General features: G+C 45.4%; 1 protein-coding gene across 19 annotated transcripts in view; it reads right to left on the bottom strand.

Annotated features, from left to right (window-relative positions):
- Positions 1-21,837, bottom strand: part of PCDH15 (protocadherin related 15) — a 642,855-nt gene that overhangs the window by 121,558 nt on the left and 499,460 nt on the right. For all 19 annotated transcript variants that reach the window (XM_077183412.1, XM_077183413.1, XM_077183407.1 and 16 more), the window contains 3 exons: positions 19,632-19,781; positions 10,662-10,855; positions 4,795-4,927 (listed from right to left, as the gene is read on the bottom strand). In XM_077183412.1, coding sequence (XP_077039527.1) covers positions 4,795-4,927; positions 10,662-10,855; positions 19,632-19,781 — 477 coding nt within the window. The remainder of the gene's footprint in view (positions 1-4,794; positions 4,928-10,661; positions 10,856-19,631; positions 19,782-21,837) is intronic.

Below are 21,837 nucleotides of genomic sequence, written 5' to 3'. Positions count from 1 at the left end.
ATGTTAGCTCCTTGTTCAGCACATAACTGGACCCTGCTAACAGCCCTATTTGTTCTGAAGGCTCCCAGAAAAATGACAGCATTTGCATATTTTAATTAATAATGGCTGGAAGAACATGAAGCCATAAACGCCTCCCAGGCATGCAATAAACTCTGAGGTTTATTTACAAATTAATGCAGTGGAGATCATTTAATATTGCATTAATCTCAAATGTTGTTAATTAAAACACCAGTCAAGACCAGCCGGGTGCATTAGAAAATAAATAAGGGGATAAGAAAGAAATAAAGCTCTCCATCATCAGCATAAGAAACTTTAATGGACAAGAAAAAAGTGAATTTTATTTTTCCAAAGTCTAAAGGGCAAATTTAAAGCAGCTACATTTGCATTGTTACTCACCCTAATGTTATGCAGATCTTCAGATTTGATAATTTGGGAATACTTGAAAAGTTTTGCTGCCTCTCTACAGGATTTTCTAACCCTCCTGCTGTATGCAGAACAACCAAATTATTACTAAGAGAGAGCCATAAAACCATAATTTCTAAACCTGCACCAGCCCAAACACTGATTGGATTGATGAGACACAGGAAAAGAAACATCAGTGTGAAAATTTACACATGAAAACACTTCTGCAGTATTTGAGACCTGATAATATTCTATATCATCATTGATATATTCTGTATCATCATTCTATATCATCAATGGAACACATTGATGATGTAATGGTAATAAATGGTAATAAAACCCAAACCAAGGTGCCTAACAGGGAACTTTGTGTTGCCTGGAAAAGGCAGCACAGGATTTCAGAAGTTTAAATATTCAGTCAATGAAAGTTTAAAATATCCTGGTGGATTTTACACAGGAGGGAATAAAGGAAGATGAAAACAGAAATATGCTGCCCACAGGAGGAGTCTTTAATCCAGCTGGAGGTTTTAATGCAGGATAAGGGAGCTGGACTTGGCATTGGGTTGGAGGGATCATTCAAGCCCACCCAGTGCCACCCCTGCCATGGCAGGGACACCTCCCACTGTCCCAGGCTGCTCCAGCCTGGCCTTGGGCACTGCCAGGGATGCAGGGGCAGCCCCAGCTGCTCTGGGCACCCTGTGCCAGGGCCTGCCCACCCTGCCAGGGAACAATTCCTCATTCCCAATATCCCATCCAGCCCTGCCCTCTGGCACTGGGAGCCATTCCCTGTGTGCTGGCACTCCAGACTCTTGTAAGAAGACCCTCTCCATCTTCCACATTTCAGGTTGAGGACTACCAGATCTACAAGAGATACAGTCCTGGACTAACCACCAAAGCTAAAGCCAAGCATATTTGGGATTTAACAATTAAATATTTTTCATAAAATGCAGGATCTCTGAGGCTGGAAAATCCCTGCCAGCCCATGGACTCCCAGCTGTGCCCAGTGCCCACCTTGTGCCCAGCCCAGAGCACTGAGTGCCACCTGCAGCCCTTGCTGGGACACCTGCAGGGCTGGGCACTGCAAAGCTCCCTGGGCAGCCCCTGCCAAGGCCTGAGCACCCTTTGCATGCAGAAATTGCTGCTGCTGTCCAAGCTGAGCCTCCCCTGGCCCAGCTTGAGGCCCTTTGCCCTTGTCCTGTCCCTGTTCCCTGGCAGCACAGCCCGGCCCCCCCTGGCTGTCCCCTCCTGGCAGGGAGTTGTGCAGAGCCACAAGGGCCCCCTGAGCCTCCTTTGCTCCAGGCTCAGCCCCTGCCCAGCTCCCTCAGCCCCTCCTGGGGCTCCAGCCCCTGCCCTGGACACGCCCCAGCCCCTCCAGGGCTCTCTGGCCAGGAGGGCCCAGAACTGGACACAGCCCTGGGGGTCCCTGAGCAGGGCCAGCCCAGAATGGGCTGCTTGGGGTTTAATGAAACATTAAAGCAAATTATTCCATTGGAGCTTCACTTTCCAATCACATTTAAATCCCATCAAATCCTTCCATACTAAAACCTGCCAACAGTTTTTTTTTCTGCCTCCAAAGATCCCTCAGGCCACAGATTCCAGCACCTGTCAAGGAAACACAAATGTTTCTGTTTCTCATCAAGTTCCTGGCTCCTGTTCCTCTTTGGGGCTTCCAACCCCAAGTGTCTCTCACCAGGGAGGAGAAGGCTCCTGAACAGCCTGGCCCTTCACACTCCTCCCTCCCTGCAGGCACCACAGATGTGCCAGGAGTTAATTGGCAGCACTGAGCTAAATTAGTCATCCTCCCTCAGCACAGGTGACTGTCTGAGCTTAACCAGCCAGAATAATCCCAGCCTTTCAGCAGGAAACCATTTTAGCAGGAGTTTTCCCATCCACCTGCTCCAGTGAGTTAATTAGAGCTCCTTTATTTCACTACTGCTAAACACAGCATTAAGTAAGTTTCTGATCCTTTAAAAAAAACCTCAGTAAAGAGTTGCCATTCATTTCCCTATTTTGCACAGCTGGTTTTGAGGCAGAAAACAATGCAGTAGATAAGAAACAGTAAATAAGTCAGGAGAGAACTGATTTTTTATCTATTAGTGCAGCAAAGGGAGGTCTGGTCCTGGTGCATGAGGATGAGGGATGCTCCTGCTGCTGGACCTGGCCAGGAGCTGTTGCATGATCCCTGATCCCAGGGCACAAGGTCCCACTAATCCTGGGCCTGGCAGCACTGGGATCTCTGCTCCCTCTCAGCCTGTTGTTACACACACCAAGGAGTAGAAATATCTTCAGGCATTTTTCAAAAATGACAGGCTAGGGAAAGCAATTGCTCAAAATCTTAATAAAATTCCCCATGAATGAGGTGCTGAAGCTCTGATCAGAATCCTCTGATCTGTTAGCAAATACAGAGAGACATTCTAACATAATAAATCACATTCCTTTCAAGTTCCCAGCCACTCATAGAATTTTTTCTAATATAACTATCATAGAATCCCAGAATGGTTTAGATTGGAAGGGACCTTGAAAATCAACTCATTCCACTCCCTGCTATGGGCAGGGACACCTTCCATTATCCCAGGCTGCTCCAAATCCCATCCAGCCTGGCCTTGGACACTTCCAGGGATGCAGGGGCAGCCCCAGCTTCTCTGAGCAGTGCCATTTGCAGCCTACAGCATCTTTTACAATATTTAAATCAAACAAAGAAGTAATAGAAACAGCCAAGTGAGCCCTTTTCCTCTGCAGTCCATGTAAAAGGGGCTGCTGATCAAAATGAAACTATTTTCAATCCTTTTGAAGTGCCCCTTTTCCCCCCTGGATGCAAGGAATGGCTTGTGCAAGGCATGACACAGAGGGCAGGAAGGTGGAGAGGGTTTCAGCAGCCTCAGGGCGTGCCAGGGTGTGGGAATCCTTAAAATCAGAGGGTTTTGGGAAAGCTGCAAAAGGCAGGGCTCAGAGACAGCAGAACTGTGATTAGAGCTAAGCAGCAGCCATGAGATTGGTCAGCAGAAAAATTATGTAAGAAGTAGAAAAGTAAGGACAAATAGAACAATGGTCTGTGTATTAATGCTTGTCTAGAATAACTCCCTAAGCTACAGAAAAGTTTATCTAGAGAGATGTTAGGAAGTTTGAAGTTTAATAATGGAGCTCTGTGCACTGTGTTTGAAGGCTCACAAGCAGGTATTGTATTCAAAATAAGCAAGCATTGTTTAACCAAAGGTACCTGTGCTTATAGTGGTTGGATAGAACTGCTGTCAATGTGCTTTTGCTTTGTGTGATTGGTCAAACAACTTTTAAAGTGAATTGTAACATTTGAAACAATTGTAACAATTAAGTTCTTGGTCTGGTGCCTGAGATGTGAGCTGATGGCATCTTCCCATTGTCATAACCATGGAATGAGAGTGATGCTGGAAAATCAAACAGCTCAAGGCACGTTCCCCAGCAGCCGCATCCTGTTTGTGATTTGTACATCCAGTGATCCCAGGGAAGCCCTCTGTGTACCTGGAGTAGAATAACTCCCTAAGCTGCAGAAAAGTTTATCTAGCAAGATATTAGGGAGTTTTAAGCTTAATAATGGAGCTCTGTGCATTGTGTTTTAGGGCTTACAAGCAGGTATTGTATTAAAAATAAGCAAGCATTGTTTAACCAAAGGTACCTGTGCTTATAGTGGTTGGATAGAACTACTGTCAATGTGCTTTTGCTTTGTGTGACTGGTCAAACAACTTTTAAAGTGAATTGTAACATGAAGTTGTTGGTCTGCTGCCTGGGATGTGAGCTGCTGGCATCTTCCCATTGTCATAACCATGGAATGAGAGTGATGCTGGAAAATCAAACAGCTCAAGGCACGTTCCCCAGCAGCCCCATCCTGTTTGTGATTTGTACAGAGTCCCTCAGCCAGGGAAGCCCCCCTGATTACCTGGAGTCTGTGATTTGTACAGAGCCCCCATCCAGTGATCCCAGGGAAGGCCCCTGTGTACCTGGAGTCTGTGATTTGTACAGAGCCCCCATCCAGGGAAGCCCCCCTGTGTACCTGGAGTCTGTGATTTGTACAGAGCCCCCATCCAGGGAAGGCCCCTGTGTACCTGGAGTCTGTGATTTGTACAGAGCCCCCATCCAGGGAAGCCCCCCTGTGTACCTGGAGTCTGTGATTTGTACAGAGCCCCCATCCAGGGAAGGCCCCTGTGTACCTGGAGTCTGTGATTTGTACAGAGCCCCCATCCAGGGAAGCCCCCCTGTGTACCTGGAGTCTGTGATTTGTACAGAGCCCCCATCCAGGGAAGGCCCCTGTGTACCTGGAGTCTGTGATTTGCACAGAGCCCCCCATCCAGGGAAGGCCCCTGTGTACCTGGAGTCTGTGATTTGCACAGAGCCCCCCATCCAGGGAAGGCCCCTGTGTACCTGCAGGTTCAGGAGAACAGCGCCGATCCTCATGGCCTCGCTGACTTCCAGGCTGTACATCAGCTGTGGGAAGCGTGGGGGGCTCTGGTTGTTGGGAGGCAGCACCTCGATGTAAACAGTGGTGATGGAGCTCCTGCAGTGCAAGGGGAAAAAAAACAGTTAAAACCAGTCAGAATCAATAAATCCAATCCACAGGGCAACCCACAGTGGCTGATTTACACACTGTGTGTTCTCGAGCTCTAACAGCCTCCCTTTGCTCCTCTAAAAGCTGCAGGACATATTTTTCCTTCTGGATCAAAAGGAAAGCAGGCTGCCACATCCACAGCATCACTGGGTTGGAAGAGACCTCCAAGATCATTGAGCCCAACCCAGCCCCAACCCCTCAGCTAAACCCTGGCACCCAGTGCCACATCCAGGCTGGTTTTAAACACATCCAGGGGTGGTGACTCCACCACCTCCCTGGGCAGAACATTCCAGAACTTTATCACCCTTTCTGTAAAAATCTTTTTCCTAATATCCATCCTATAATTCCCTTGGGCCAGCTTGAGGCTGTGTCCTCTGGTTCTGTCAGTGCTGCCTGGAGAAAGAGCCCAGCCCCAGCTGAGCACAGGCACCTTCCAGGAGCTGTGGAGGAACTCTGAACAGGAAGAAAAGCTCAATCATTTCCCCCAAAGCAGCCCAAAGTGGTGTAATTTCAAAAACAGAGCAGTGAGATATCATTGCATGCTCCACAAACAAACAGCTCCAGATGTGCTGGGTCCTCTGCAGGAGCAGCTCAAACTCCAGGCTGGGAACTGCTCCTGCCACACACAGCAGCCACCCCTGGAGCATCCCAGCTGGCAGCCAGCTTGGAAAGAGGGAGCAGGGAATGCTGGCAGAGAGGGAAATGCTGGGAGAAGTGGAGCACACAACTCTGCCGCCATGCTGTGGGTCAGTAACCCCCATGTCAGAGCAATAAATCCCATTTCAGAGCAGTGGCAATGCAGGAGGCTGCAAACCCTTGAGCTGCACTGAATCCCTGTCCCAGACAGACTGCACACAGCATTCCAGATGGAATATTGAAGGGTTTTTGGGACACTGAGGACCCTGCACAGACCATCCTGTAAACCCACTTGATATCCCACAGCCTCAACTTGAGAAAGGGAGCCAGGAGTGCCCCTGGAGATGGGAGATGAAAAATGTGACTTGAAAGGATCTTCTCTTGCCTCTCTGCTCCATTATCCCTCCTGCCTCCCCTCCTGGATGCCAGCACAGCATCCCCACCCCAGAACAAACTCCTGAGAAGAGCAAGTGCTGTGCTGCAGGTGTAGCTTTTCCCCTCATAAATCCTTGGATTTGTGTTGATAAATCTCAGGGTTTAGAGCTGCAGGAAAGAAAACAAAGGGATTTGTCCCAGTTTTCTGAAGGTGGGGCAGGAAGAGGGAGAGAGAAGAAAATCATGAACCCAAAGAGCTGCTTCTTGCAGGACTAGCAAACTCCAGAGCTTTTTTAGAGGGTCCTACCCAAAATTACCAGACATTTATTATTGAAACAGCTGCTGTACTAACTGAGACAACTCACTGAATATGAAAACAACACATTACTGATCAATATTCTTTACTAGCTGCCCAAAATTGTGGCTGAGCAGAGTCACCACTGTGCTGTTGGTGTTTCCCACTGCCCTTTCCCAGCAGGTTTTGGAGGTCTGGGTCATGGATGGAGCTGGGCAGAGCAATGCCAGGGCTGTGAGGAACTGTTGGAGACTGTCCCACACCTGGCCATGCTCCAGGATAACAAACTGCTCTCCAGAAGGGCAGATCACACCCCCAGGGAAGGGATTCTGCCCCTCAGGGCACATCCACACACACAGTGACAGGATTCACTGCCAGGACACAGGGAATGGCTCCCAGTGCCAGAGGGCAGGGCTGGGTGGGATATTGGGAATGAGGAATTGTTCCCTGGCAGGGTGGGCAGGCCCTGGCACAGGGTGCCCAGAGCAGCTGGGGCTGCCCCTGCATCCCTGGCAGTGCCCAAGGCCAGGCTGGAGCAGCCTGGGACAGTGGAAGGTGTCCCTGCCCTGGGACTGGATGGGCTTTAAGGACTCTCCCAGCCCAAACCATTCTGGGATTCTAGGAATAGGAAGCAAATTTTCTTCAAATATTTAAGGCAAAACCACAGAAGTAAAGCACTAACAGTCTGCAAACTAAAAGCACTCTAATATGAAATGGCTTTTTTTGCAATTCCAATCCATTTTTTTATCAACACCTTGCATTTTTTCCCCCTGTCTCTTTTGTGTGGGTTATAGCCCAGTTAAGGAGCTGGCAGATTCTCCTTTGGCATGGGAAGGGGAAGGAGATGGAGCTGAGGCAAGCACTGCAGCTGGTGTTTGCAGGTGAATACCCAGAGACCAGCACAGCCTTTGGGAACTGCAGAGAGCTCCCAAAACAGTCCAGCATGGAAAAACAGCTTTTGTGCCCCACCAGCTGATAGAAAGTCAACTGCATCCCCATCTCTGCTTAAATCATCTCCACATGGAATCATGGAATGCTTTGGGTTGGAAAGGACCTTAAACTCATGCAGTGCCACCCCTGCCACAGCAGGGACACCTTCCACTGTCCCAGGCTGCTCCAAGCCCCATCCAGCCTGGCCTTGGGCACTGCCAGGGATCCAGGGGCAGCCCCAGCTGCTGTGGGCAATTATAAAATCCAGGATGAATGGATTTCATCCATGTGAACCAACCTATCTTGACTGGCTCCAGCAGAACCCTGTATCACCAAGTGATATGAATCCCATGTCCAGGAATCCAAGGGACTGTGAAAAGTTTAAAGTCTGACCTGAAACTCTTGAATTTTACAAATGTTGTTAATTTTTTTTCCAAAACCAGAAATTGTTGTGCTTCAATATAGAAGTGGGCTGTGCAGGGAAGGGGTGAATTCTCCAGCCCTGGAAGGTTTTAAGTAACAGCTGGATGTGGCACTTGTTGGGGTTTAGTTGACAACGCTGAACTTGATGATCTTGGAGGTCTTTTCCCACTTCAACAATTCCATGATATCTCAATAACTTACATGAATAATTATAATTAATAATACTCAAACCCCAAATCTCAGCTGGGACACAGCCACTCACCAACATTTTTAAATGTCATTCCATGAAAAAAAAAAAAAACCCCACAAACCTATACAGAATTCCCAATTCCAATTTAAATTTGTGTTCACAAAGGCTGCAGAGCTACAGTTCCTGAGCCAGGTTCAGTGGCTGGGTTTTGCTTTGTGCATAAGCAAGGGGGAGACTGAAATCCAGCCACTTTCCAGGTGACTTTGGTTATCCTGGCAGAGCTTTCCACTTCTTATTTGCCTTGAAGGCATTTTCAGAGGAGGAAGCCCAGGCTCCCAACATCCATCCTCAGAAATACATGTGTTTAGGCAACACAAAGATTTCTCCAGCACAAAAGGAGCTGATGGCAATCAGAGCTGTAGTGTGGAGACACACCATGGGGATCTCAGACTCTCTGAAGGGGAATTACTGATTTTTGGCCTTCTCTCTGAAGCACTACAGAAAATAAATGCATAATTGTCCTCAGTCTTCTCCTCAGCAGTACCAGCAGCCTGCTGCCAGCTCGAGAGGGTTTATCAAAAAAGCAAGCAGGAGGAAAAAAAGAGTGAAATTCAGCCCAGGGACTGCTACCAGATGTTAATTTTATGAACAACTTAACAAGTTGAATGGACAGTAATTATAAAATATGTGCACAACAGCACGAGCTGCTTTCTTGGAGACACGACAGAAGCAGCAGGTCCTGAGGAAAATCCAATTACTGAAATCCTACTCTTGTATTTTATTTCCTTCCTAAATTTCCCATTTGAAGGAGAGGTTTTCACGTTACAGCTGTGGGAGGTTTGGATGCTGGAACCTCCTGTTCCTCCCTTCATGCTCTTTGGACAAGGAGGTTGCACATTATCAATACCAGGCTCAGGATACAAGAGATATTTTTTGTTCCCTCCACACCTTCATGAAATGACATTTTGGCACATTTAGAACACCAACTCCACTCAAACAGGTAAGCAGGCCTTGATACTTTGCTGGTTTTTGAACATATAGATCATAGAATGGTTTGGGTAAAAAAGGACCTTAAAGATGATGATGCTCCCCTCCCTGCCTAAATCCTAAATTTGCAGTCTGCTCTTTTTCAGCTGGGGTACAACAGAGATAATTTTGCCCTGAGGAATTTCAGTCTTAGTGGGGACGCTGCATACCCTACACCTGGAGAGGCTCTCCAGCTCAGCCACACCATTCTTTGGGATCCTTTTTGCATCTTCTGAACAAAAACCATCTCCCTTCTCACTTGCTTTCTTCTTTCCACCCCTTCACCTCAATGAATGAATGGACATGCACAGTGACAGCACAACTGGGAACTTTTAAACAGCAGACCAAGGCATGCAAATGAAATCATGAAAACCCAGTGCTGTAAGGGACACATCATTAAGGACCACAAATATCAGTGATATTTTTGCCCAGCGTCCGGGAGGAATGATGAGGAGGACTCCATTGATATCAGAAGGCTAATTAATGACTTTATAATTAATTAATTTATAATTAATTACTTGATTAGGCCATATTATTCTATACTGTATTATATTAGATCTAAACTGAATCTGCCGTGCACTCAACTGCACAATGTCACCACGATATTTCCTGAAAAATTCCTTCACCAGGGTTTCTTCTCCTGGGAAGCTGGGAAGCCTCAGAAAAGAATGAAAACAATAATTATCTGATTGCTTTGGACTGTGGTCTGGAGATTGTTTACCAACAGGTGCATCTTTGATTGTTTCTATGTGAATTGTTTTAACTTAATGACCAATCACAGCCAGCTGTATCAGACTCTGAGTCAGTCATGACCTTTCATTATCATTCTTGTTAAGCTTTCTGATGTATCCTTTTTCTTTCTTTAGTATAGTTTTAGTTTAGTATTCTTTTTTATAATATAAGTACATAAAATAATAAATCAGCCCTCTGAGAACATGGAGTCAAACTCTCATCTCTCACCTCATCCTGGGGACCTCACAAACACCACACACAACATCTCATGACTGTCAGCCAACAGTCCTGACACACACACACACTTGGCCCTGATAGGCCAAGGAAACAAAACACCATCACTCTGGGTAAAAAAATCTCCATATTGCATTCCACTTTTGTACAATCACAGGCACAGCAAATGAATTGTTTTCATCATTCTTTTTTTTGCTTCTCCCAGATTCAGAGCATGTGGTCTGGAGATCATTTACCAACAGGTGCATCTTTGATTGGTTCCATGTGAATTGTTTTTAATTAATGACCAATCACCATCAACTGTGTCAGACTCTGAGTCAGTCATAAGCTTTCATTATCATTCTTGTTAAACCTTCTGATGTATCCTCTTCCTTTAGTAGAGCTTAGTGTAGCATTTTTTTAATATAATATATTAAAACAATAAATCAGCCTTCTGAGAACATGGAGTCAAATTCTCATCTCTCACCTCATCCTGGGGACCTCACAAACACCACACACAACATCTCCTGACTGTCAGCCAACAGTCTTGACACACACACACTTGGCCCTGATAGGCCAAGGAAACAAAACACCAACACGTTGGGTGAACAATCTCCATATTTGGAGACCATCTCCATTCTAGTTTGGCAAAACACAGGCACAGCAAATGAGATAAGAATTGTTTTGATCATTCTTTTCTCCGCTTCTCCCAGGCTGAGAGAATGCGAACCCCACACACAAAGGGCAAGAATTCTACTGCGTGTGCCACTTTTCCAGAACAGAGGCGTGGACTAGAGAACATGGGAGTGTGGCCCAGGCGTTATGGCTGAGCTGCTGGAGTAATGAGGGGGTGCATTAATTACCTTCTCTGTGCAGGGGGGGCACAGTCAGATGCTCGGACAGTGAGGGCGTAGGAGCGCCCCACGGCCAGCAGCACCCCCGGAGCGATGGTGATCAGGCCCGTGTGCTCGTTGATGGTGAAGTCCCCCTGAGCCCCAGCCAGGATTTCATACACTATCTGCCCATTGGCTCCCTCATCTGCATCCACGGCCGTCAGCTGCAAGGCAAAAACCGCAGGGTCAGCAGGGGAAGGTGATTCCAGGGGAGCACAGAGGAGCTCAGACATCTGGAACACGCACAGGAATTTCTAACAAAGACACAGCTGAAATGTACAGTAGTAAGCGTTTCTAACAAAGATACAATTCTAATTTCTAAATTCTAATTTCTAACAATTCTAATTTCTAGCAAAGAGACAGCTAACAATTCCACAGGCTCTGGGAAGGTGATTCCGGAGGAGGAGAGGGGAACTCGGACATCTGGAACGTGCACAGGAATTTCTAACAAAGATACAGCTGAAATGTACAGTAATAGGTGTAAAAACATCATGATGCAGAGAAAAACTCCTTGCTAAAGACTGCAAGACAATTATTTTAAGATACAAATAAAGAAACTTATTTAGACCAAGCTTATTCCCTGTGGGTTGGAATATATAAGACTTTCTCATGTGAGAAGAAGACATTTTTTGTCTTCTTTGACAACTTTTTGTCTTTCAATAGTAATGAGAGGTTTGTATCTATTTATTTCCCATCCTTCTCTCCACTTTTCCAGGTGACAGCCCTGGTAGTGCCATGAAGTCTCACGTCCAGGCCTGGCATTCCAAGACCTCCTCGTGCAGAGCTGGGGAGCAATGTTTGTGCTCATATGCACCTACGGCTGTGGCAGCCAAGGGGAAGGAAAATGGCAGCTGTTCCCATTTGGATACACACCTGGAATCATGGAATCATTCAGGTGGGAAAAGCCCTCTAAGGTGGTCAAGTCCAACTGTTAACCCAGCACTGCCAATGCCATCACTAACCCAGGGTTCCCAAGTGCCACATTGTCTTTAAATCCCTTGAGAAAAATCTAAATCCTGGTATTAGACCCAAATTCTAATGGCGACCATAATGAAATGAGGGGTTTCTTCTCTCCCCCCTGGGAAAGGCAGTAGATTTGTCCTGTTTCTGTAGTGAGCCATGCTAAATCAAACACACACTCAGCCAGGAATTAGAGCTCAGGGAATATATTTGCTTTTAGTCAATCATGGAAAAAAATCCCAGAGTGGTTTTGGTTGGAAGGGACCTTAGAGCTCATCCCATTCCAACCCCTGCCGTGGGCAGGGACATCTTCCCCTATCCCAGGTTGTTCCAAGCCCTGTTCAACCTGGCCTTGCTGTCCCCTCCTCCTTTAGGAGTTATTTTGCTGATACACAGGTTCCTCAGCTGTCTTTTCATTCTGTAGGACAACACTCCCTCAAACAGCACAAGGAATGACATAAAGTGGTCTGAGCAGCACTGGAACATCCAGCAGGTCACAGCACCCAGCTGTGCATCCAGCTGGCAGTGGAACTTACAGGGAATGATGGCACCATGGTGTCCTCTGCTGCTCCCAGCTCCAGGCAAGCAGTGGGAGGTGGGGAATGGGAAAGGGCACCAGCAGGGGTGACAGCAGAGCTTTTCTGGGATGTCCAAAATAATCCCAGCCTCAGGAAAGATCCCTGCAGGGATCCCAGTGTGAGGATGAAAATTCAAAGGTCTCTGCCTTGGCTTTCCTGACACAAACAATCCTGCCCTGGGGCAGCAGGGATGGAGGAGGGGAATGCTGGATGTCAGCAGTGATGGAAAACCTCAGCACCCACTGTGAGGCCAAAGGCAGGATCAACAGCCAGTCCCTGAGGCAAGGCCAGCCAGACAGCAGCCTCAGCTTCTGCCTCTGGGCCCTTGTCACCTTGTGACACCTGGAGTCAGGGACAGGAGCTCCCTGATGGCCCTGCCATGCTAGGATGGAAAATCATCTACTGAACAGTGCAGCACGACATCAACTTCAGCAGCTCACAGCCTCCCACAGCACTGCCCAAGGCTGGCAAAGCAGCACTCAAAACTGCCAAACCACCACCTACAACTGCCAAACCAGCACCCCAAACTACCAAATCACCACCTAAAGCTGCCAACCATCACCTAGAACTGCCAAACCACCAGCCAAAACTGCCAAAGAACACCTTAAGGTGCCAAAACACCACCTACAGCTGCAAACCACCACTCAAAACTGCCAAAACACCACCCACAGCTGCAAACCACCACCCCAAACTGCCAACCCACCGCCCCAAACTGCCAACCCACCTTTGCCCAAAACTGCCAACCCACCTTTGCCCAAAACTGCCAACCCACCTTTGCCCAAAACTGCCAACCCACCTTTGCCCAAAACTGCCAACCCACCTTTGCCCAAAACTGCCAACCCACCTTTGCCCAAAACTGCCAACCCACCTTTGCCCAAAACTGCCAACCCACCTTTGCCCAAAACTGCCAACCCACCTTTGCCCAAAACTGCCAACCCACCTTTGCCCAAAACTGCCAACCCACCTTTGCCCAAAACTGCCAACCCACCTTTGCCCAAAACTGCCAACCCACCTTTGCCCAAAACTGCCAACCCACCTTTGCCCAAAACTGCCAACCCACCTTTGCCCAAGGATGTCTGAAGATTCAGAACAGCAGAAACCAAACCTGGCCAGTAAAACAAGAGTAAACCCCAAAGCTGCAATATCTGAATAAATCCCATTTTCACACAACTCTGAGCACCAAGGGGAGGATGTGAATTCATGGAATCACAGAATGGTTTGGGTTGGAAAGGACCTTGAAGCTCATCCAGATCCATGGGCAGGAACACTGTCCACTAGACCAGGCTGCTCAGAGACCCATCCAGCCTGCCTTGGACACCTCCAGGGAAAAACTCAGGGTTTCTACTGGCTTCTAAGATCTTGAATCCTTGATCCTTCATGCACAAAGGCTCAGTGAAATACAAAATTTCATTTAGAAAGTCATAAATATTCTGCAAACCAAGAACTAAGCCCACAATAGCTTTAAAAACAAATCTTAATTCATCTCCTACAGCATTTTGGGACACATTGCATAGTGAACATAGGATAAATGCTTAAAATGCCCCAAAAATCATGGAACAGAGGCCATCTCCTCCTAAAAATTTAAAAAAACAAATTGATATTTGTGTGGGTTTTTTTTTTCCTAAATCTACCTCATTCTCTTATTCTCTTAGGAATTCTGAAGGAGCCATGCTATGAAAACTGCAATTTAATCACTCCTTCTATAGCTTCTATACATACCTGGGTGTGTTAATTAACCTTGCAGAGAATAATTATCTACCCAACTGACAGAGCTGTAAAAACCTTGTCTGCTGAACTTCAAAAGTAACACATACACACACACACAAAAAAAAAAGATAAAGCCTTTATGCAAAATACAGGGTCCTGAGGATTTAATGGCAGGATTTGGAACCAGGCCAGTTTTTACTGGGACGACATGAAAAAGGAAAATTAATTGACTACACAAGCACAGAGATTTAGGAGGTTAATTAAACCTACAAATGCTTGGAAAGATAAGTAATTTGAAAAACATTTTGGGGGCAAAACCAAGAATCAAACCTGGGATTAAATAGAATTAAGGTTTAGCTGCTGCCATAATACATGATTCCAGAAATCCCATCTCCAGCTGTCCCAGCCCGATAGAGCTCCATAGTTAACAAGATTTAAGAAACAGGGGCTAAAATGCAAAGGGAGAAGAACAAAACAATGTTTCATTTACTCTGCTGAGAAATTTTCATCCAGCAAGATCAGCTCCATTGCATCAACATTTAATGTACTTAAAGTTCGGCAAAATAGGTGTGGATTCTGCTGCAGCAAGAAGTGGTTTTCTTGGGAGGAAAAGGAGATTTAGGAGTGGTTTTGTTGGGAGGAAAAGGAGAGTTAGGAGTGGTTTTCTTGGGAGGAAAAGGAGGTTTGGGAATGGTTTTCTTGGGAGGAAAAGGAGACTTAGGAGTGGATTTCTTGAGAGGAAAAGGAGGTTTAGGAGGGTAGCCTTAAGCTTACAAAGACATCTTGGATATGATATAAAACCTGCTCAGACTCAGTTCATTACTGGAGGAAACTGGGTTTCAATGTTTGACTTGAACCTTCTCAGAGCAACATTTGGGGTCACCTGGCCCTGGACAGATAAAATGATGACCAACATTCCCAGCAGCTTTCACCAGATTCACTGTGATGGAAAAATTCCAGGAATTTATGGAGATATTCCTGAGCTTGAGTCAACCCCACATAATGATCTCTGAGTATGTTAAAATATTTTTTCATTATCTCCTCCAGGCATTCCATCAAGCCTCAATCCATTATTTTTTCCTTGACTGTGCAGGGACGTTGGCTGAGCAATGCAAACAAAGCCCAGTTTTGTTTTCTCTCTCTGCTAATCAGGTTTGCTTTGGAGATGGGAATTAATTACCTGATGGGCAGAAGGCAAAAGGTTGCAAATAAACACATAAATAAAAGATGAGGTGGGGTTTGGAGATGACTTCTGTGAGGATTGCTTTAGGGAAACATTCAGCAGTGGTCAGGCATGGAACAGGTCACAGCCCCAGGGCTGCTCAAGGAGAGTTTGGACAACATTCCCAGGGGTGCACAGGGTGGGATTGTTGGGGAGCCTGGGCAGGGCCAGGGGTTGGAGCCCCTGCAATGGAAATGTAATGCCATTAATTACATTTAAGGCCAGTTCACAAGTTTTCCTCTAAAGACCAAACACAAAAAATCTCCTCATGGGCCAAGATGGATCCATAACCCCTGTGGGTCCCTTCCAGCTGTGGATATTCCATGATTTTAAGATTTCCACTAAACTGTCCTGCTCTTTTATGGCACAATACACTTTTAAGAGTTGTAAATCAAGAACTTGGGCTAAGCTAGGGGATGACCTTAAAAATTAGTTTGTACTGGTGCTATAAGACAAAATTGTTTCAGTGGGGAACAGGGCACTGATCCCCTGTGTATTTTATTCTCCATTTTTCATCAGGGAATGATTTAATTATTCTTGGAAGAGAGCCCTTGAACCTGAGTCATGCCACTGCACTAGGAAATGAGGGAGAAATTAGGATATGTGGCTAATTTGAGGTAGGATGTAGGGAGAGCAAAACTGGGATTTTTCAGCCTAGGGAAGAGAAGCTTCAGGGTGACCAAATTGTGACCTTCCAGGACCTGAAGGAGCTACAGGAAAGATGAATAGAGTCCCTGTACAAAGGATGGAGGGACAGGGAACAGCTTCCCAGTGCCAGAGGGCAGGGCTGGGTGGGATATTGGGAATGAGGAATTGTTCCCTGGCAGGGTGGGCAGGCCCTGGCACAGGGTGCCCAGAGCAGCTGGGGCTGCCCCTGCATCCCTGGCAGTGCCCAAGGCCAGGCTGGAGCAGCCTGGGACAGTGGAAGGTGTCCCTGCCCATGGGATGAGGTGGCACTGGATGGGATTTAAGGTCCCTTCCCACCCAAACTATTCCATGATTCCATTAATTACATTTAAGGCCAGTCCACAAGTTTTCCTCTAAAGACAAAACACAAAAAAAATCTCCTCATGGGCCACCATCTGTCCCTTCCTAGCTCTCTCATTTTCCTGCTCAATATTCCTTATTCCCTGCATCCTGAATATAAAAATGAGAGATGGCTAAAGAAAAACAGTGGATTCAAATTATTGAGATGAAATTTTGTTGCACCGCTGCTGCAAACTCCACCCATCAACGTGCAACTCATTTCAATATCTGAGTCACAGCAGTGAAAAAATGGGAAACTGGGCAGAAAAATATAATAACATAAAAAAGATGGAATTAAGTACTTTACTAGGTTTACTGCTAATAATCTTTCTACTGACAGGTATAATTTACCACATTTAACTGTTTTAAAGCACAGATTTCTCAGTTGAGAAACTCTCAGGGAGCACAATAAAATACCTATGAAAGGAGAAGGAAAAATGAGAAATTTTCAGGCTGAAAGGAACAAAACACAAAGAGATTTAAACTTAACTCTTCACAACCAAGGCCTGAAACAATTTCCCAAGTACTGAGGAGACAACTGAAATAAAAATAAAACCTGTTTTTGTCACTTCTCTGAAAGGCAACAGGGAAAGAAGGAAAAGTCCTTTGTGTAGCCATCGAGGCAGAAAGGAAAAAATGGGGGGAAAAACTGAATTCTGCTTGTAATGAATATATTTTCCTGCTATTTGTGGTTATTTTCAAGCAGAACTTAAAAAATTTTAAATTTTCTTTCTTTTTTAAGAGTGTACCAGACAGCAAACACAAGCAACTTAAAAGCTATTATGTTTTGGGGCTATTGTCAGGAGTAAAATCAAAACAATGTCCCACAAAATGAGGCAGCAAGAAAGCACAAACTGGGGCTATTTGTCCATTTTATTTGTACATTTTCCTGCAACTGACTCCGGGAAAAAAATGTAAGAGATGTAAGAATATTACCTTAAGGATAATAAAACCAAGTGGCTGAAAATCATTCTGATTATTATAGATGGTTATGAGACTGTCCAGACACTCTGAGGTCAGTGTTCTTTTTCTAACCTGCTTTTCTCTGATCAGACAGAGTGGTTTTATGAACTGGTTTTGCTCTGGGAGCTATCAGAGATGAGAATCCTCTCCCAGCAGAGGATCCAGACCCCAGGAGGGAGGGTGGGGTAAAAGGTGACTTTGCTCCTCAGGGAGACAATAAAATGAGCAGCCCTCAAAATCACTGTGTCAGGGTTCAAAAAATGGGAAAGAAAAGTCAGTTTGGCCTTTGAGAAAGTCTTTATAAAGCCTTTACATATATGAAGTGTGTATATATATCAATATATATATATAGGTATTTTATACCTAAAGATTGAGCAACCTACCAAAGAGTGCAGCTGCCCAAAATCCTGATCAGGGAATCATGGTTTGGGCGGGAAGAAAACTTAAATCCCATCCATTCCCACCCCTGCCATGGCAGGGACACCTTCCACTGTCCCAGGCTGCTCCAGCCTGGCCTTGGGCACTGCCAGGGATGCAGGGGCAGCCCCAGCTGCTCTGGGCACCCTGTGCCAGGGCCTGCCCACCCTGCCAGGGAACAATTCCTCATTCCCAATGTCCCATCCAGCCCTGCCCTCTGGCACTGGGAGCCATTCCCCCTTGTCACTCCATCCCTTGGAAAAGTCTCTCTCCATGTTTCTTGCAGCTCCTTCAGGCCCCAGTTTGGTGACCCCAGAGCTTCTCCTCTCCAGGTGAGCAGCCCCAGCTGTGCCAGCCTTTCCTCCCAGCAGAGCTGCTCCATCCCTCTGCCCATCCTGGTGCCTGCCCTGGGCTCTCTGCAGCAGCTCCAGGTCCCCCTGTGCTGGCCCCTCTTTATTTCTGCCATCATCAGCAGTCCTCTGAAATCCTACGACCTAACCCTTAGATTTTGTTGCTTTGGTTTTTTGTTTTTTGTTTTTGTAAGATGGGTAATTGAGAAACTCAGATCATCTGGTAATGTGGGATGAGTTGAAAAACAACTCCTCTCCCAAACCAGCCAGAATTTTCTACCTTCCCCCTCTGACCAGATTATAAACTCAGAAAACCTGCAAGTGTCCATGTACTGACTGTGCAGACAGAAGCATGGATTTGGGACAATCTCACCCTTGTAATTTAAATTTTTAGCAGAGGTGAGTTAAAGGCCCAACTTCCCCATTATTCCTTCCCCAAACAACCTGTCCAGGCCCAGTTTTCCTAAGAAATGTGTCCTCCTGCTCTTTGAAAGCCTCCAGGCCTGGAATACGTTTGCAGCTGCAAGACCAGGACGTGTTTGAGGAGCTGGAGAGCAGCACCTTCCCTCTGAGCACAGAAACACTTCAGCAGTTTCCAACAACCCCAGGAGCTGCTCTGCTTCATCCCAGGTACCATTAACACACTTCAGGCAGCTCAGAGCACCCTCAAGGCCAACCTTGAGTAGAAAACGTTCTTTTTCCCCAGCAGAAATCTCGTTTAGCAACATTTTCTGCCTCATGCTCCCTGGCTCTTTCAGCACAACAGTATTTGCTGTTGTGTTCCCACCCAGCCTTGTGTAGCATCTTAAGGAATTTAACTATGCTTCAATTTTTTCTCTTTCCCTCAAATTTTGCTGGAAATGCCCCTGTGGCTGTCCCTGATGGGGACACTCATGGCCCAAACTGATGAAGGGACAAAACACCACAAAGAAGAGCTGAAGATGTAAAGGCACAAGTACAGCTCAAGAGGGACAGAAAATGCCATTTTCTGAACCATCTCCTCATCACTGCTACACTCAATTCCTGATTACTGTTCAGAGAATGGTATTTTATACTCAAGTCAGCTGATTAATTTTATTTTCCCAATATTTCCACTGCCTTCAATCACTCTGGGAAGCCACCAATGGCATCTTGTCTGTTCATCCATCTGGAGTGGCAGCACTCAGAGCAGGGCTGAGATCTTGGAAGAATTGCACAAAAAGAGCCTTTTCCCTTTAATTTCAGTGTCACCAGGATTCACCTTCAGTCCTGCACTAAAACATAAATCAGTGCTGCCAAAATTTAATTGAAACTGCTTCTCTCTGGGCCTGTGTTCAACCCATTTTTCATTGCTCATTTGCTCTACAAACAAACTTGTAAAAACCAGCAGGTTTTCTGGCATGGGAAAACATTCCTGGTCATGTCCTACTCCACTGCTCACCTGTTCTCCCAAAATGTTTTATCTCAATGTCCTGCTAATAAAGGAGAATTTTCTTTTTCTTTTGAGATTGTTCAGCTGAAAATTTTTTGTGGAACCTCAGAGGAAGCAGCTCTACAGCTAGAACAGGCCTGACATTTAGTATTAGCAATTTTGACTAGATATTTAATTAATTAAGTGGATGCAGACACCCAAACTTCGTTTCTACCTGGTTTTAGTGCATTTCCAATTGAGAAGAACAAGGCCATGCACTGCTAACAAAAAGTGAGTTACCAAAGGTAATAAAAGCCCTGAAATTACCTTTATAACACCTTCCCCAGGCTGCATATCCGTATAGATCTTGACACTGTAGGAAATGTTGGAGAAGGTTGGGGAATTGTCATTTGCATCGATCACCACGATGTTGACAGTGACTGGGACACTCTCCTGGACTCCATCAGAAGCTGTCATCTTCAGAAGGACAGAAAAAACAGGACAGGAATGTATTTTAATGGTGTGTTCTCAATACAACTCCAAGAGAAATCCAATCCCAACAGGAGAAAAGACAGCCTAACAACCCAAAATCAGCATTTTGTTTCTCTCTGCAGTTACAGTTACAGGAGGATTCAGCATGTGTGAGACTCAGGGCAAAAACAAAGCAAACACATCCAAACCTTTCCAGTACAGAAGTGAGAGGGAATAACTTGGAATTTCCCAGGGATGGGGCTGGGATTGGAGCTGTTGAGTTCATGGGGTTTCACCTGGGTATCACCACACCCAGGAGCTCTGTTAAACCTGATGCCTCAGGTTTAGCTTTTCTATTTTTCAGACTCTGTGCTGCTTTAGTGTGTGGGTCTGAGCTTCACATCAAGGAATGGTGAGCTCTGTGCACAGAGCAGGGAGACAAAACAATTCCTGCTCCAGCTGGGGACCAAGGACAAATGATCCAAATCTCAGGCCCAAGAGCACAAACACCGTGGGCTGGAGAGAGAAAAATAGGAAGGATGGGATTTCATGGGCTAAAGCTGTAATTGGACAATGAACTCCAATATGCAAATGGGTAGAACTGATCCCAGTGACAGACCCTGTGACCAGGTGTCCATTTTGTGCCCATTTTGGTTCACCTTGGGTGCAGCCCTGGCTGGGCTCTTGTGCTGCCCAAGGTGGATCCATGGAGGCCTTTTGATAAATCCCTGCTTTATTCTTTAGCTCTGTTCTAGATCAGCCTTCTCAAGGCATCAGGCCTCCCAGACAACATTTTGAGGTGGGAATTACAGAGCTGGGGGCTCTTCTTATTCTACAGAGGAAATCTGAGCTCTTCCTTCCATTGAAAATGGACAGAAAATAGGGAGGCACGGACTGGGAACCCCTGCAGAAGAACTGGGTTTACCCACAGCCCATTTCCAAATCACTGTGGGGCTGTAAAGGGGTTCACCCACAACCTGAGGGAATATTAAATCCATTTCAGCTTTTTTCCCCCTCTTTATTTATTATTTTGTCTAAAAATACTGCTGGCTGTGCTTTCTGTCCATCTATTTTTTTTTTTAACTTGGGCCAAAAATGAAGCAAAATCCCAAGACAAGGCTCATGTTCCTGGCTCCAGTGAAAAGGCAATAAGAAAAGCAAGGCTGAGAATAAAAAAGAGGGCTCAGGTGCTGCTGTGGGATGAGGAGCAGGCACCAATCCAGGGGCCATGGAGAAGGTGGAATCTAAAATGCTGCTCTCAACCAACTCATCCTTCACTGCACTCCCTTTTCTGGGTGATAAGCACTGTGCTGACTGGATAAGAGAGATTAAGCAATTCCATTTTTGTTAACAAAGCAGAAGGCAGGGGATTTTATTTACTTGTAGCTCTATGGATGCAGAGTTTGTTTTGTAGCAAACTATATTTTAATATCATATTGCAATATCTATATTATAATATTAATAAGAAATTAATAATAAATTGCTTATTAATATTAATTAATTATAGAATTAATTCTAATTATATATAATTATTAGAATTATAATTATATAGAATTAATTATAATTGTTATTAACTATAATTAATGGTTAATTAATGATAAATAATAAATTACATTATCTATTATATAGTTATTGTAATATATTTTAATGTTTTGCAGCAGTTATACTGTAAAGAAGAGCCTTGAGTTGATCAGCATAGAATCATAAATTCCTTTAGGTTGGGGAAGATCTCCAAGACTGAGTCCAACCCTTTCAGTGAAGACATTTTTCCTAATATCCAACCTAAAGCTCTGGATACCAGTCCAAGTGACAGAAATTATGCATTGTTTTCTTGTATTTTCCTTCCATTTGTGTTTCTATTAATATCTGACCTTGCTGCTTTATGTCTGAGCAAGATTTTTGTGTCAGGAATCATCATTTTTCCATTTGCAAAAAAATAAAAGATACGGCGCTGACGTCTGATGGAAATTTACACCCTACAGATAACAATTGCCACTATAACGAGCAGACCTTTCAATTTTGCTCTGAATCTTGGAGATAAACAGCTTTTGGAAGTGAGAGA

The sequence above is a fragment of the Agelaius phoeniceus genome, chromosome 9, assembly GCF_051311805.1.
Source record: "Agelaius phoeniceus isolate bAgePho1 chromosome 9, bAgePho1.hap1, whole genome shotgun sequence".
In the NCBI taxonomy this organism is placed as follows: domain Eukaryota; kingdom Metazoa; phylum Chordata; class Aves; order Passeriformes; family Icteridae; genus Agelaius; species Agelaius phoeniceus.
Note: the sequence above shows the minus strand (reverse complement) of the source record. Positions and strands in the feature narration are given on the sequence as shown.